This window comes from Uloborus diversus, chromosome 4, assembly GCF_026930045.1.
Source record: "Uloborus diversus isolate 005 chromosome 4, Udiv.v.3.1, whole genome shotgun sequence".
In the NCBI taxonomy this organism is placed as follows: domain Eukaryota; kingdom Metazoa; phylum Arthropoda; class Arachnida; order Araneae; family Uloboridae; genus Uloborus; species Uloborus diversus.
Window position 1 is genome coordinate 33,237,111 of NC_072734.1, and position 18,689 is coordinate 33,255,799.

The 18,689-nt window shown below is 33.0% G+C and overlaps 1 protein-coding gene across 1 annotated transcript; it reads left to right on the forward strand.

Annotated features, from left to right (window-relative positions):
* Positions 1 to 8,626: 8,626 nt before the first annotated feature.
* On the forward strand, positions 8,627 to 12,835 carry LOC129221655 (toll-like receptor Tollo). Its single transcript, XM_054856183.1, has one exon. The coding sequence runs from the start codon at positions 8,627 to 8,629 to the stop codon at positions 12,221 to 12,223; it is 3,597 nt and encodes a 1,198-aa protein (XP_054712158.1). The 3' UTR covers positions 12,224 to 12,835.
* Positions 12,836 to 18,689: the final 5,854 nt, after the last annotated feature.

An 18,689-nucleotide genomic window follows, 5' to 3' on the forward strand; every position in this document is an offset into this window, starting at 1 on the left:
AAATTGCGGTCCCATTGCTGGTGATCATGAAAAATTCTTATTTTTTTTTCTTTATGCTTGCTTTGAATTATGTTGTCAGAATAAACTTGATAAATTGAAAATTTCTAATGTTTAGTTTTGCTTTTTATTAAAAGTAATAATATGTATGTTTTTATTCGAAGAAAACATCTAATGTGAAGACGTATCGCGATGTTAAAATAGCAATTAATACATGTTTTGACGTAGAACATAATCTTGATAATCTGATATGCACAATAAATATGTAACCCTACGAAAAGGTTTTTTTCCGAAAAGCGGAAAATTTAAAAACCGTAAAAAGTATTTTTTAATTTAGCCCATTAAATCCCAAAAACCATCACTGTGAGCTTAATACTCGTTAAAATATAGGAGGGCCCAACCCATTTCAACTGAAACATTGCTGGATTGTCGGATCACTTTGTCTAGTTTTAAAAAAATAAATAAAACCCACAGAAATAGGATGAATTTACAGCCCCTCAGAAGTTGCTGCCCGGTACAAGACTCCGGCTTCTTCCCCCCAGATCAGACACTGTGAGTGCAAGAAACTAAAATACTATTCTACACTTTCTTCGAAATTACAAAATGGTCTCAAAAATGAACATAATGAAACTCTAGTTACCGGCTGTTGTTTGAACAACACATTATGCGCCGAAGTTAGTTATTATTTCCTGTTTTGTTTACTAACAAAAAGTATTAGGAAAAACGTGAAGTTTAAATCATTAACGCGTATGTATTCAAGAAATAATCGCTTTATAAGCAACACGGAGAGCAGAGCGAGCGTGCTAAAAAACAAACAAAAGATAACGAAACGGGAGGGGATTAGTGCTCGCAGAGTACATATTTATGATTTATTTCAGAGTATTTTCTTCCTAAATGGCTTTCATTCCCGAAGGTCATTGTTTTGAGCTCGCTCAAAAGACGATTAATCACGACAAAAATTGTTGGTCTCGCTTACACTGATAGGCCTTAAAGGACTTCATTAGTTTCTAAAAACAAAGTCTGAAAATGAAAACAGAAAAAGAAGTCGCTTTTATGTCCGTACACCCTGTCGCCTGACAAACTATGTCGAAAAGATATCTCAATTTGGGAGTGGATTCTTTTTGTTTTGTTTTGTTTTGTTTTTTTTTTTTTTTTTTCGCGCCAGTGTCGACAACAGGATCTGAGGTGTGTTTGATGTTAAGATTTCGGACGTAAATCACGGTATCTTTCCTAAGGTTGGCTTTTGAATTTGGCGATAAATGATCTAGATACTGTGGGAATCTATTCAAATTGTCTGTTTTTGCTAAGCACTATAATTAAGCGTAATATAATGCCCTAATTATTGTGCACCGGGTGCTTCTTATTGATAAAGTACTCGGGGGAAAAACGTTTCTGTAGACTGTAAATCCTAATGGAGTGGGTATTAATGAAAGAAGTTCTTTAGATAAATTGTCCAACGCTTCTACCCGCGTAATATTTATACCACATATATTTCCTAGCGGAGTACTGTAAGGAAAACATTACTCTCCTACAAAGCTATAATTTTTACTACAACCCTTTCAGTTGGAAACTGTTTTTAAATAGACGATTATGCTAATAAAACTGATTTGTGGGATATTTTAATGATAAATAACATTCTCGGAAAGTTATATATTATAACGGCACCGGTAATGAACATACTTAAGACATCGCTCTCAGGATACTCGATTTTCTGAGCCTTTTAATGTATTTAGACTTCTAAAACTATATTTTCCTCATGCAACTACATCTCATCTAAATTTTGGCTGCTTCTGAATCCTCTGAATTAGTTGATCTATTTTTATTTGCTCATTCGAAGAAAAAGGTCCGAACCCTAGTAACAGACGCCGAAAATTCTGATCATACCCAGCAACAGATAGGATGAGGAAAGGATGAGTAATGGACAGAATTACCCTTTTCTCTTACAAATGTGCCAAAGTTTTTTATTTTTAGATCTAAAACATTATTAAATTCAAATGAACATGAAACACCGGTATTGTTCATTAACCTTCCACCACTGCCTTGTAAATACCAACAGGCTCACAAAATTCACTCTTAATCCCTTAGATGTTTGCACCGTATTCATGGGTCGCAGCAACGTCAGTTTTATCCACCTAAAATTCTTATTTTTTTAATCCAAACTTACGACTGTCTGTTACTGGACCCTTGTCTGTTACTCTATGCATTCTTCGTGGATGCCCACGAGGGTTAATGGTTCAAACTTAATCGCTGAAATATTAGGGGGAGGAGAGGGTGGGGGGTATTTTGTAGGGTACTTTTAGTTCTTGGAGTGCTCTAAAGCATTTTAGGGTGGTGAGACATCACCCTTAGAATGGGGTCGAGCACTCCTGAATGTTTCACTGCTCATCTGTTGGTTTACAACATCAAGAGTTTTCATGAAATATGAAACAACGTTTAGAACGCAAATTATCATTACAAAATTGACTTGCACGTGCTTCTAGACTACAAGGAACCCCTTCTCGTAATCTCAAAACAATACATGTATTTTCTGGCAACAGTATTTTAATGCAAAAGCGAAGGAAGTTATTTGTTCATTCATAAGCTTACTTCTTTTTACATTAAAAAAAATAAAATAATGCTTCATAAACCCAAAACACTTGTATACAATTTCATAAAGCTATTTTCTGCTTTGAAAGTCATGTTTTTTTTTCTTTTTTTTAATATATATTTTTTTACGAAGTGTTATCCTTTGAAGTACGTTTTTATTTTAAGTTCACATTCTACTTATTTTCTTTAATCTCAACAAGTTGTTTCAAAGCGCAAATATAATTTGACTCAAAAAGGAATATTTGTGTTTATTAAATGTTTTTTTTTTTTTTTTTAACTAAGTCGTATGAAAAAACACAAGTTATTACTATGGGCATATTTTCCAATTGGTAATAACTGAATTGCTCCTTTTATTTAAAATACTATTGTTAGAGACGCAGGACATGACCTTGAAAACAAAACATATCAAAATTTTCACTCGACTTTAAACAAACAATGAATACATGACAAAATATGCAACATAAGATTGACATATAATTGAACCAAGAAATGGGTCTAAAACATTTCCTAAAAGTGTAATGCGATGTTTTTGATATTCTATACACACACATATACGTAAAAATTCCACTTTACAATATCATCAATGCAGAAGAATTAAAAATATTTGTTGCGTTAGATTTAAAAGGTTAATACTCTTATGCAACAATTTCTCTAGCCTGATTGGAAAACGAATCGAAAAAGACCCGATCCGGAATTTTAGTTTTGAAAAAGAACGTCTAGATGATTATAAAGGAATTAACACTAATGGTGGGGGGTTGAGTTACTTCATATTAGGACCATCGTTGAATAATTAACCCAATTGCTAATATTTCATGCCTTTCTGGACCCATACACGTGTGCTTAACTCGTTCCACGTCGCTAATTTGTGTAATTAGCGAGAAAAATTGTTCTTTATTCTGCAAGGAAGCCAAGAGAGAAGCAGAGATTATAAGCAAAACCTGGTATTGCACTAATTACACAGCTTGCAGATCTGAACCTTTCTTATTAATGACATCAGCAAAATCCTACTGAGCCTTCCACCAAAACACTCTCCAGAAGAGAGGAAATCTTTCCTTTTTTTTTTATTTATTCTCTTATTTATCACCGGCGCTAAACTTTTACTGAGAAGTCTGGTTTGCATCTTGGAAGGCAATTATACAGTACTTTCAGAGCCCTGCTATGGAGAAGATGTTGAGAAGTGATAAAAAAAAAAACAGATTCTTAGTTGATACTTGAAGCAATTGCAGCTAGTTAAGTAATTAGGATTGTTAGATTGGCAAGAGTGATTTTAACTGCTGGAGGGAGATAATTCCGGTGGCTCCGAGGCGTTTGCGAAAAATAAAAATGAGGCAATAATCAAGAATAACAATTTTACCATTGCATAAGATTTAAAAGTCAAGTAGTTGCCTCAGATCGTGTTGATCTTATATACATTTGTTGTTGAAATAAAGAAATAGTATTATTTCTTAATTTTACAGCAATCACGAATCGCATATTGTTTACATTTGTAGTTGGCGTGCTAGTCCTTTGCTTTCCTTTTATTTTTCTGTTATGAAAAATATCGTCTAATTTCAAAAAAAAAACAAAAAAAAAAACAATATTATTTTAAAAGGAAAATAAAACCCCAGCAAAAAGAAAACTAAATACAATTTTAATGAGAAATATTCTATCAGTCGTTTTTGCGTATGTTAATTTATCTTAGAATGGAAAAAAAAAGACAAACGATTTAAATTTTAATAACAAACGATCAAAAACAAAACGACTGTTGCCACCAAAGAAATTGCAGCTGAAATAAAAAAAATCGATTATCAATGCTGCACATAATAAATATTTGTTGGTTCCTACGAATTATTTTAAACATAAAATAGTGTTTATAGGAATATTTCAAACGGATTAAAATTTCAAAAGGCAAGTGAAAATATAGAGTAAACAACTGGCTGCAATTCTTAATTGCGAAAGCTTTTGATTTGTCAGAAACAATTATCTTCCCTTTTTGTTTCTATATTTTAAAAGTTTTTTTTCTAATATTTTCTTGTTGTTATCGGTTTTAGAAATATTATTGAGCAACCTAATTTTGGTTTTTAAGTTTTTTCAATTGTTTTTATTTATTTATTTATTTTTTTTGTTAAAGAATATGAGTTTGTTTCTGACCAGAATACTTGGGTTTTAAATTGCGTCATAGGAATTAAAGCATTTCAGTATGTTTTTATTGGTTTCACAACTGTACACAAATTATAAATACCATACAATATCGACTAATTAAAGTTTGATGCTGCAGCAAAATGTTGCTTCATGGATTCAAAACTTCATCCAGGTCTATTTATTTGCAAAAAGTTTTTAGCTAATTTCTTTGTCAAAATTCTCAAATAACATGTTTTTCCAGAAAACGTTTTTTTCTGCCAGGAAATAATTAAACTAGTTATTAACAAAATAAAAGAACAAAATTTACATTTACGCATTTTATTTATTTATTTATTTATTTATTTATTTATTTATTTTTTTTGCGTAACTTTTACTTTCCTTTTCTTTCATCGTTGTGGAAATTAATAATAAGAAAATGTTGTTGAAAAGCTATTTCTTTTTCATACGAAAAGGAATAAGCTTACAACAAAGACATCAGAAAGCCCCTCTTGCTCAAAAAACAATGCTATAAAGTAAAACTCTAATGTTGTAAAAATTTTACACGAAATATTTATCATGTTTTGATTTAAAATAGAATAGTTATTTCTAAAACTAAAATGAACACCGTATACCGTTTACAGAAGCAAAATAAGTTCTAAGTTAATATCTTTTACCTCAAATAAACAAAATTAAATAGTTTCCTATAGAATTACAAGAAAACTTATTTCTTTCTACAATTTTTCGCAAGAAAACTAAAAAGGAGTGCTAAAAATATCACAACAGCAAGTTTAGCTTTAAATAAGAGAACTCAAAAGATTAAATGGTTCTTCTTTTTTTCATTTTCTCCTAAATTCTACAATGGGTTTACTCATTTGGCTACTTTCCAAAAAGTCAAAGGCTTTGGTGGAATTTTAACCACGGACAAATAGCCTTTTTGTAATAAGAGACACTTTAATTACTTCAGTAGATTTGGCATCAAGACTTCCACTTTTGTCGTCTTTTTCGGTCTCTTGTTTCATTTAAACTTTAGAAAAGATCTGCAATCTCAAGTAAAGTTACTCTCTTCTAGTATATTTTCTGCCCTTTTTAAATTTAATCATTTGATGATTCCAATTTAAATGGGTTAATTAAAAATCATTGATTAGTATCGTTTTAACGTTAAAATCGTTTCTCATTTTGATTTTCAGAAAGCTTTAAAATTTCGGTCAGGATATTAAACGCTTTTAATTTGTTCACTGGATTTATCTCAATTTGCTTTTCGAGTTATTAAAGCTTTCTTCCATTTAAATAACTTTCTGCTGTAAACGGCTCTATCCGAATTTTAAATAGAGTATTTCAACGTTTAAAAAATTGGAACAAATAATCAAAAATCCCTATTCGAACAGAAAAAGCGTTCCATAAAACTCCCAATTAGAATAAGGACATCAGTTTCGTAAAATCGTCACAAGTGTGAAGACAACAATTCCAGATCATCACTAAAAATTCCACTTGATAAGATTTTAATCTGGAAACAGTAGAAAAAGAAACTAAGTAATAATGTGTGGTGTTACCACAGTGACGATAATAACTCCTTCTAAATGTCCAATTATATTTTAGACAACAGTTCTAAAAAAATTGAAATTGAATGCAAGCAAAAGATACAGCCCCCCCCCCCCCCAAAAAAAAAAAATACCTTAACGGTAGAGAAAAGCGTTTCATTAAAATCCGTGTTAGAATCAAGATAGCAGTTACATAGTAAATTTTAAGCTAATAGTAATAATAACGTATAAACAAGTAATCACAAATATGTACATTTTACTAGTTATAGAACAAAAATATTTTATTTTTCAGTAATGTGAAGATGATTCTCTTTCTCTCTGAAAAATACTTTAGTTACATTTTGCAACGTGATTAAAACTACTTAACGTTTTGAAAATATTTAATTAATTCAATAAAAACTTTAAAAATTACAAACATATTTTTCAATCAGTTAATATAACTGCCGTGGGCCGGTAAAGGACAGTAAGTGCAAGTTTTTCCTTTTCCATTTTTTTTTTTTTTTACATTTTCGTCATTTTTTGTAAGTTAGTTTTATTGTACACGTTTGCTCATTTAGTTTCCGCTGGAAAAATGAGCTCGAAGCAAACGTATTGTTACAACTATTTTCTATTGTTAGTATTAAATCCAAACGACATATCTTAAAATATCTCAAAAACTTATTTATGCTGATACTGCCTTTAACCTGCCCACGACAGCATAAAGCAGAGTCAAAATTTGAACTATAATTTAAGCAAAGTAGTTCTCTATTTTTCATAAATATGGAATCTCTTTGATTATTTGCTGCTGAGTTTTGAAGGAATTTTTATAAATCGTCCATTATTGATGAATACAAAATATAAATTTACCTTTAAAACATGAATCACAATCAGTGTGGTGACAGTTCGGAATCTTTACCCGCTTGATACTTTAGATTTTTTTTAAAAAGAATACTGCATCCAAAATGCAGTTCTTAGAAACATTCTGAATTATTTCTATCGAAATAAAGGTTTGAAGGTATATTTTTTAAAAACTTAACACTATTATTTCAGAATTTTTGAAAACGTCCACGAATGATGTCATGCTTTCAGGGGGGGGGGGGTCGTAAAATTAGTACCATTTGTGACAAGGGAAGAGAGGAGGTAATAAGAAATGAGTGTGACACTACACGATTTTTTATCACAATATGTTTATGAAAAATATCCTTATATGTTCACCAAGGGGGGAGGAGAGTCAAAAATTTAAAAAAAAAGTGTGATATTAAGGGCGCAGTCCCTTTAAAAATCGTTGAAAATATGCCATTTTGACGACAAAATGTAGTTCTTTCGTTGAAATAAAATGCAAGTAATTTAAATAAAGCTCAATGTTTCTTGAAAATGTGTGTATCCTTCATTTGTTTCCAATGTCTTTTCAAAAGTTTTAATTTTCTGTCACTATAATTCCTGTTTTTCTTTCTTTTCAGGCATATGAGGGGAAAATACGCTTGTTCTTTCCGTAATCGGCATCAGGAGCTTTAGCAGAGATTCGATCCATCTCCATTACAAACCCTTTTCATAGTTGAGCAAACTGACTAAGTCGAAGAGGAAGATCAAAGCTTCTGCTCAATTGATTTACAGCATCCGCTGTTAGAAATTAATGGGAAGCTTACGGTAAACGCGGAAAAGCATCTACCGAATCACCTGCAACTGCAAATGAGCCAGAAATGGCAACGCACCCCTCGAGAGGAATGTGACGTCCACTTAGTCCGGTTGACAGATGTCCACGGAAGGATCCATGTCGGGATACAGGGAGGAGAAGCATCCAACTGGTTAAATCCCCGAGGAGCCCTATTGGGTTGGATAGCGCTATTTGTCTTCTTAGGGCTTTTGTGAGAAGATACTTCAACTTGGGGATTAATTTAGAAAAGGAAGAGCAGAGAGAAAATAACAGCGAATAAGACAAAGAATAAAATCTTATTTGAAGTTGTTTTGCCATTTTCGTAACTGCTTTCTTGTTTGAAAAACTTTTAGACATGTTCCGCTGGGAATAATAGGTAGAGTAGCCAAAAGCAATTTAGAGAGTTTTTGCAAGGACATAGCTAAAGGTCTTGTGTGAGTATTACAAAGAAAAAAAACACAATAACAATAAGAAAAAAAAAGAACAACATAAATAAATAGCGAGAAAGTGTTTAGCTGTTTTTAAAACACGTCCCTTTTTTCAGTAATATAGTTATTGTTAAAGAAAATTTTATTGAAATAATATTATTCCATGTTCACCATAGAAAATTTTAAAAAATCAATCAGAATATGTATTTATTTTCTCCAATGTGCGCAACTTCAAGCTTTGAATGTAAATATAGAGATACATATTTTTCATTAAGTAAACAAGCAATTTTAGGATTCAGTTGCATTCTGTGAAGGTCACTGAATCTAAACATATCATTGAAAAAATGGAGGACCAACTGAAGACCATCATCTTAATATGTGTTGTTGGACTGGTTTCTAACGCAATGAGTTATATGGCTCCTAGTGACTGTCAATGGACAACAAAGAAGTTCCACACTGTTGAACCAGGAGTCCTACTAACATGCCATGTGAGTGGAGTAGGCACACAGACAGACAGTACCAATTTCAGCCTTATACAGTCTACGCATACAGTAGGACTAACTATCATCTGTGATGATCGGTATGTCGAAGGCCGCCTTAAAAATAGTTCCTTAGCGCATCTCAAACACTTGCAGTCGTTGAGGTTCGAGCGTTGTGCTTTTTCCGAATTAGCAGATGATGCGCTGAACGGACTAACAGTGTTAAAGAACTTCACAGTTCATACCGGTAAACTACTGGAGGGTAGATCGCCCCTCAGTATTGGACATAGAACTTTCACGAAAGTTCGCGAGTTGGAATATCTCGACCTGGCTGAAAACAATATCGTTATGCTTCCCGAATATCCGTTCTGTGGCCTTATCAATCTGAAATATTTGAATTTAAGTCGCAATGCTCTGCAAGATGTCAAACAGCTGGGATTGGAGGAGAGGAAGCTTTTCCCGTGCATACCCGAATTGCAAATTTTAGACTTATCTTACAACCGCATAAAGTACCTCACAGATGAAATTTTGTCATCATTGAGACGCCTAAGAAACCTGACCTTCCGTGGTAATCAAATATCCCAAATGTCGCCCTATGCCTTGATTGGATTACAAAGACTACACTTCATTGACCTATCCAATAACAAGTTGAGTGAATTCCATCCACACTTCTTTCACCACTCCACAGAGATTCGCGAGATTCTGCTTAGCAACAATTCTATAGCAGGTTTCCCATCTGCCCTTTTTAGGTCATTGTCCCAGCTATCGCATCTTGATGTTTCCCATAACATAATATCGGAGCTTCATTTTCTGTTGGATTCGTTTAAAAATCCGAACCGTCTATCAACTTTAAACTTGAGTTTCAATCGGATCCGGAGACTAGAAGGGACACCATTCCAATCGTTGCTGAGTCTACAAGTTTTGCATTTACAGGATAACCAAATCGAGTACATAGCTGAAAAATCTTTTACCCATCTTTCAAATCTGAAAATTCTTGATCTCACCAATAATAAACTTCGACTCATCGAGGCCGATACTTTCAACGGTCTGATAAGTCTCCAAGATCTTGTGTTACGGAATAATCACATGGAACTCATTCATTCCGATGCACTTATGAATTTAACGCGTCTTCGTTACTTGAGTCTTCAAAACAATAGCCTTACGTCCTTCCCGGTAGCTATAAACAAAATGGAATATTTGCAAGAATTAGATTTATCACTAAATTCAATATCAAACATAACTAATGATACATTTGAAAACCTGAAAAGTCTTGTTGTTCTTGATCTGAAGAGCAATCTGGTTGGAAATTTAAGCCGAGGAACGTTACGAGATCAATATTCACTTCGTATTCTGGATTTATCAAAAAATAGAATACAATCACTAGAACACGGTATTTTCGATGACGCCATAGAACTAGAGCAAATTGAACTCAATGATAATTTATTGTCTGACATAAATGGTTTGTTTATGAATTTGCAAAATCTTCGTGTTTTAAACGTTTCAAGGAACAACATCACATGGTTCGACTATGCATTAGTCCCAAGTGGACTCGTGCATCTTGACATGCATTCCAATCGCATAGACAGCTTAGGAAATTATTTCGAGTTGGAAACTGTACTGAAACTACGTTATATGGATGCATCTTTTAATCGGATTAAAGAAATAAATGCCGCTACGTTTCCGAATGCTTTAGAAGCTGCTTCTCTCAGGAATAATTCCGTAAAAATTATAAATCCTTTCACCTTTATGAGCAAAACAAATCTTACGATGATGGATTTAAGAAACAACAACATTCAAAATTTAGATATCAATGCATTGCGATTGATTAGCATTCCAATAAACAAAAACTTACCGACATTTTATTTATCAGAAAATCCCCTGCACTGTGATTGCACGATGGAGTGGTTGCAACGTATCAACAATTTGGATGATATGCGCCAATATCCTAGAATAGTTGATTTAGAGAATGTACTTTGTCATATGACCTTTCCTAGGCAGCATGCTTTAATTCCAATTACAAGAGCAAAATCTAATGAGTTTCTCTGCAAGTATAAAAGCCACTGTTTCGCTCTTTGCCACTGTTGCGAGTTTGATGCTTGCGATTGTGAAATGGTGTGTCCAGAAAACTGTACTTGTTACTCGGACCAGACATGGAATACGAATATCGTGGATTGTAGTTCTAGACGATATTCTCGTGTGCCTGCCCGGATACCTATGGATGTCACCGATCTGTATTTAGATGGTAACGATATGAGCCAAGTTGGAAGTCATTCATTTATTGGGAGGAAAAATATGAGAATATTGCACTTAAACGGAAGCAATATTCATATCATTAGGAACAGAACATTCAACGGTCTGCAAAATTTGTTGAAACTGCATCTGGAACATAATTACATATCAGTTATACAAGGCCATGAATTCACGAACTTGACTAGTTTACAAGAACTGTACTTGTCATACAATCGTCTTTCAACCATTAACAACTCAAGTTTCAGTCATTTAAAATTTCTGCGTGTTTTGCATCTTGACCACAATAATCTAATTGATTTTCTAGTGTGGAATCTCAACGTTAACCATCGTTTGACCGGTGTTAAGCTCAGTCATAACAGCTGGACTTGTTCTTGTGAATATCTTGGAAACTTTCAGGACTGGTTAGTAGTTTCTGGATCATTTGTAACGGATCGCGAAGATGTCAGATGCTACAAGAACCAGTCAGCTGGACTATATGTCTTGGAATTCAACTCTTCAGCTTGTTCCAATCATAGCGCCTTAACGTATTACAAAGCTGAGTTTTCTGGTAGCTACATACCGGTCATGATTATAGCTCCTATATTTCTTCTGATAGCATTCTGTTTGATAATATTTTGTATTTATAACAGTGAGATGAAAATCTGGATTTACAGTCGATATGGTATTCGCCTCTTCCAGCGGAACAATCCACATGGAGAGACCGAAAAGTTGTTCGATGCTTTCTTGTCGTACTGTAAGAAAGATGAAGCCTTCGTGTCCCAAATGCTTGCTCCAGAACTTGAAGATGGCACATATCCTCACAGGCTTTGCCTGAGGTACAGAGATCTTCCGATGGCCGAATATGTTGCTGAAGCGATCTCCGAAGCCATTGAATGCAGTCGTTGCACAGTTGCTGTCGTATCTGAGCAGTACTTGAAAAGCGAGTGGTGTACCTACGAGCTGAAGGCGGCTCACCACGAGAATCAATGCAATCGGCGCCATCGTCTGATAATTGTTCTCTTGGACAAAATCAGCCTCAAAGAACTCGATCCAGATGTGCGAATCTGCCTCAGATCTGCTTCTCTGGTACATTGGGGCGATCGTAGGTTCTGGGAAAAACTCCGGTTCTCAATGCCTGAACCCAGACTTCATAAGGATAGTGTGAGTTGTAAGGACTTCAAAACATCCTCGCTGAGAAGATCTTCCATTTCCAACTCTGTGAAACTCGTATGAGTTTTAGCATTTGAAACTTTTGATGGAAACGTCTGTGATATACATAATATGGAGATATCCAATGTTTTATTTAATTTTTGCTAAGATCATGTGAAGTTGTATATATATAACGTCTTGTAATACTAAGGATATCTTTGTATTAGTATGCATTTTATTGTTCCTTTCTTGTTGCATGGTTTACAGGTACATTTGCACTTAGTTTTTTTTATAGCAGATTTGATCTGCGTTTGATTTAGTTTTAACATACATTCATTGACGTAAACTATTAAATCACCCTACCATGAAATTTTTCGATGACATATTTTTTCCGCTTAATGAGTTTTATATCTAGAGGTATATTACAAAGTAAATTCATTCAGAGAAAACTGAAATTTTGCAAAAAAAAATGTATTAAAAATAGCTCATAAATTAACTGAGAGATATATTTTTGTCTTTATTGTAAATAAAACTGAGTTACTTTGTTTGCCATTGAAAAAGGACTTACAATTTAGATAACATATTTGGTGGGATTTTAGAACATATCTGTATGTATTATTGAATAATTTAGCAAACAAGTACTCTGAAAAATTTGATTACTGTATGATATGAAATGTAACAAATAAATGGCTTATGACATGCTTTGCAATTTTATCTTTTTTCAAAATGCTTTGCGATTCACACAAATTCTCTAAAAACATGACTCTAGTAAGAAATAAGAAACAAATAAATACATTTGTGCCGAGAAGTAACAGAAAATAACCAACGTTTTGTAGCACAAATATAGAAATAATTGAATACACGTGTTTCGGGTTTTTCAGGTATCTCTTTTCAATTCAAAGTGAGAGTTTTCAGATGTAGGGACATTTGGTAAAGGGGGGGGGGGTCTAGAAACCCCCAAACACATGTATTCAGTAATCTGTATATTTCTGCTACAAAACGTTGATTATTTCGTGTAACATGTCTTAGTCCTCCTTAAACACATATGAAAAGAATTAAATAGGTAAAATACATGTACATTTTTAGTAAGAAAAATGCTGTTTCATTCACAAATTAAACACGTAAGGTAAACATATAGTACTAATAACTACAAAAGTATATTCTTTGAAAGAACTAACTAGACCCAAAGTATCAAATGCATCGTCGTGTACAACATCCTATATACACCGAAAAGTTTTGTGCATGATGAAATAAAGTTAATATTTGCTCTCAAATTTTAATTATGTAACCAAACATGACTAAAAAATCATTTTTAAAGAAGCTTAAAACATGCTGCACACAATATGACTACATATATACTTAGGAACATATTATGATGCAACACTTTACGCTCTTTTCTCCCGCAATCTCTGAATATAATCCATATTAAACATCAAACTTCGTTGGCAAAATTTACTTCATGGACTCGAATATAATTATAGATTGAATAAACATGTGAGAAAATGATAAGCTTTTCTGTAATCTCTAATAAACTTTTCAATGCACCAGAGTCAATGACCTTCATTTTTGGAGATCAAAGGTAGCGGAGACAAACAAATTTGAGTACCTTGATTTTCACTTATAAAGTCAATATTTCCTACTAAGATGATAATGTTTAAGCTTTCTCAGCGCTCTTGCATTAGCGAATTTTAAAGTAAATATCGTATCACTCTTTTCATAAATTAAAATTCATCAAAGAACGAGTAACCAGTAAAATTAATGTTAAAATTTAAACTTAGAAGAACTAAATAGAACCAAACTACATGTTTACTACTTCGTCATGAGAAGATATCTTATTTGAGCATAGGATTTGTCTTTGCAATTCCTGATGTGACTATAAAATTTGTGTTAATTATTTTCACTCGTATGCATTGCTGTTTATTATTTCATTTTACATATTTTTTTTTGTTGTTAAAAAATGAAATTTTAGGAAGATTGCTTTAAACAAAGCTTTAAAAACTTGGGATTTCCGAACAATGGCCGCTTCGAACGCCAAATCCCGTTCACTACTTGCGGTGTCGCAAAGCCGCCTGTGGTGGGTGACAATTGATAATTTTGGTGCTTGTACTCATGGACCATCATGAGGACATCCAAGGGGAGGATGTCTTAGGGATTGGATTTCCGAACCCTATCTTCATCGCCTTCAAGTTTGAAGAGGTGAGACAGAACAGGCTTCTCCCGAATGTCTTGTAGCAAACGGCACCAGTATTGACCTGGTAGACATTGCTACTCCAGAGGAAATAGGGTTATAGATACAGACAGACATGAGCAGGTTTTAATGTAGTACAGGTAAACAAACAAATATCTGTTTTTAACCTAAATTAGTTAAATAATCCAAACTTACATTTTTTAATCAAAGAAAACTCCATAAACCAGGACACCTAGAAGCCAATTTTATTTGTCTTTCGATGATGTCAGAAGAAGAGGAGTTCGTGGCCATTCATTGAAAATTTTCTGAATTGAAATAATAAGTGATTGCGTTCGGAACTTTAACACTGAAATTCAGGAAACATAGTAAGGAGTATTGTAGGTATTGAAAAACCTCTACTTGAAAAGTTTCTGGATCCACCCTTGAGTGCCCTTAATTTGTGTTCCAACTACAGCATTGCTCGCACACAAAAAGGCGTTAAGTTAAGAAATTAGAAAGACAACATAATGCATTTTTATCTAGTGATTTATTTTTTAAAATAAGTGAACAAATATACATTGCTTGCCTAACAGCTGCGCATATTGGAATGTGAACAAGTGCGGCACTGTAATGGAACGTATGAAATTTATTCTTGTACTAAACTTTATTTTTATGCAGCATATAGGCAGCATATCTCCGAATATGGGCTACCTTTTCCTGTTGCCACTTACAATTAACATGATTCAAAATAAAGAAAAATTTATATCAATTTTATTTAGAAATAAAAACTAATTTGTTTAACCACGAACCCTCCCCCCCCCTTCTGAGAATGCTAGCTGGGGATAGTCTTTGTTATGGGGTATCACAAAAATGACAAAGGAAAACTTCTGTGTGAATTTCATAAATCAATTATTTGCGCATCAAGCTGATGATGTTCTTTTTTTTTTTGGATTACCAGAGCCTACTTCATAAACAGGGCTGATATGAGCCGGCTAGAGACACTTTTGATTCCTAACCCAAAGTTTATTAGGGTGAAATAAAACAGGTAAAAAAAAAACTAATGGAATAGAGTTAAAAAGTTGCCCTTTGTGTCCCTCAATCAAAGTTTAAAGTTTGGACACAAGCAAAGCATGTCTTCCCGTCTTCCCTTTTATCATAGCAATGGTGATCTGGTGAAAAAATGAATCCTAGTACTTCGAAAAGCCAGTAGTCTCAAAAGGAGCCATAAGATTCCTATTAAAATTTATTTTTCTAAGAAAAAGTCTTTGATGCAAATCGAATCCGATTGAATCTCGAATCGAAATTGGATCGTGCCCAAAGTGACTCAAAGAAGACCAAAAGTATCAAAAACCGACTTTAAATCAAATAAAAAAATATACAGGTACTTCATATTTTAAAGAACCGTCATCTTGCATGACTTTACCTCATTAATATTTTACAAACCAGAAGCAAAGAGCATTTGTTTCATAATGCTCTTTTTTTTTTTTTTTGGTTTACTTGTGCGATTTAAACTTATCAATAATAATCATACAACTTTAACAACAAAGAAACATATTGTTTACAGCATAACATCATGTTTTACAACAGATGTCTTTTTTTCTCTCTCGTATAATATAGGAATTCAAAGAAGATATGTATACCTGGAAAGTAAAGAGCACTAAATTGCAAAAACAGTGATGATATGAATGTTATTCATAAGCCAATAAAATGAACATTTGTTTATCGAAATTTTTGGGTTTTATACCTGAGAAAGTAAAAGGTGCCAAAATCTCGAATTAAAAAAATTCCTTACCTCCAAGGTGCAGATACAAGGGAGTATCAAACTTAAATTTTATGGGAGGGGTACAGACTCATAATTTGGGCTTTTACCCTCCCCCCACTTCCCAATACCGAACATAGGGTGCAATTTCGCATGCATCTATATATAATGTTGTTTTTCCTACAAAATGCGTTAAGTATACTATAACATCCACCCCATCTTGGAAAATTCTGAAATGATAGACCATCGGGAGGGATCTTTATGAATTTAAATTTTCGATACAGTGGTTTAGTGTGTAAACGCGATCTTTAACAAAAGAAATAACCCTCTTTTGTGGAGAATTTGTAGAAAAGGGCAGCGTTTTTTTTCCACTGTATTGCCTTACGTTACTTTTACATCAGTTTTGCAACAATAGCTAAACTAAACACCAGTAACTTCGCTTTTCATTGAGTAATCAAAAAAAAAAAAATACACGCTTTCAAAAATCAAGCACTAATTTACTAGTACCGGAATCATAAACAAGTTAAGTAAAGGAAACAGCCGTCAAATATTTAAAGGACATTGGAAAGGTATTCTATAAGGAATGTAAATTGAATCAATGAGAAGCCAATGGCTGTAAAGTGCCGAAATTTAAAATTTCGAGCTAACCTGTACAAATGGTAAAATAACCCCTCCTCTGTTTCGGGGCAAGAGATAGAACTAGTGATCCTAGTAGGTGCTGCTATAAAGCATACTTTAGAAAAAAAAAAACCACTGAAAGTACACCTAGGATCTGAACTTCAAATGCGTTTTTCTCAAAATTTCAAAACGTTCATTTGTATCCCTTTGTTTCTCACATATAGAGTTGAAAAGTGCGAAACAGAGCATCAGCAATCGAAAAAAAACTCTACAAGTGGAATAAAAAAAAAAAAAAAATATTTTACATACTTCTCCCTACCGTTAAGATGAATAAGCTGTTAAAACTGCGGGTTGTATATGACACCTTTTAGGATCAAACGCTGTAGCACCAGCGACGCGGCACCTCCAAAAGGGTGCTATTTTGACTCACTATGGTACCCTATGAAAAATTGTTCCCTTAAGGGTGCCCCAGAGGAGCCAATTGGTAACCTTAAGAAGGTGCTACTGGTGCTACGACGTTTCACCTAAAAAGGCACCACTCGCAATACGCAGTTTTAACAGTGCAAACAGTTAAGGTTCAAAAACATGATATCTCTCATTAAAGACAACTTGAAGATTGCATTTATATCAAAATGAGCTAAAATAGAAACCTAGTGGTATATTTCGTTAAGAATTAAGAAGCGAATACCTTTCGGCGACTTCTTTCGTGCCAGACAACTAATCTGTTTTTTTTTCAAGAGCGTATTGTGTAAACCAAAATTTAATAATTATTATACTAAATTTTAAAGTTATTTCATAGTCACATTTTTTCCGGTTTTTTTTCAACATTACTAATGATATACAATGAATTTCACGCACTGTAATGTGAGTCATTTACCTATCTTAAGGATTTAAAGAAATAACTGCAAGAAGTTTATTTATAACACAGAGCGAATAGACATATTTGTCACGTGCATACACTTTCTGTTGATGAAAAACAGAATTGAATTCCTGCTGACAACAAGACTGTGTTTAATAACTAAAATAAAAGCAACTAAAAGTTAATGCTGTGTTTTTAATCCTTATAAACAGAAAGTTAGAACTACTTATAAGTCTTAAAATATAATTTTTCATAACTGTCACAATTGTAGCTACTTATTTAAACCTATCGAATGCTAATTATAACTTTCATAAAAACTTACTGCATGTTGATTAGTGAACAGTATTAAGTTACTAATAATAATAGAAGATAATAGTAAAAGATAAGTAAATTCGCTCAACGATTTTTTTTTTTTTTTTAAATAAAACCCGACGCTTAAAATAAAATACTAAATGTTTATATTTTTTATTCTTGGAGAAAACTATTTGAATACATTTAAAACTATAAGAAGTAAAAATCAATATTTAAAAATAATTACTTAGTTATGCTTGATAAAGAAAATTAATCATGAGCAATTTAAGAAAACTAAATCTTGTTTTGGATTTTTTTTTTTACGAATATTAAAATAATATACAAAACATTAAGGGAACCTTAACATGCATAAAGACGTATATAATTGCTGATTCGTTCCCAGTGATTAAAAAAAAAAGTTCCAACCCCCGTAAGCACTTTTTTCCTTGATTTATAAGAAACACATGTAACAAATGATAGTAATAATAATAGTAATAATGAAAAAGAAAATAATAATAAAATTAATAACAATAATAATAATAAAATTAATAACAATAATAATGATAGAATTAATAACAAATGATTATAATAATAATAGTAATTAAATCAAGCAATTTCATGGTGCCCCCCTACAATTTGTCCATATAAAAAAAGCCCCCCCCCCCCAATTGTTTTTCAGTTTCAATCATAACCTTTTGATATATTAAAGAGAGAAAAAAAAATTGAAATGTCGGTGAAATTGGGGATAATTGGGGATAAACCAATTACACATGTGTTTTAGCAGTGAAGTAACTATTTATAGCTTTTATACATCGTAGCCTTTTGGTCTCATAGCTATTTTTATTGAATTTTAGGT

Coding starts and splice junctions, on each gene's coding strand:
- LOC129221655 (XM_054856183.1), top strand. CDS start 8,627: ATGGAGGACCAACTGAAGACCATCATCTTAATATGTGTTGTTGGACTG.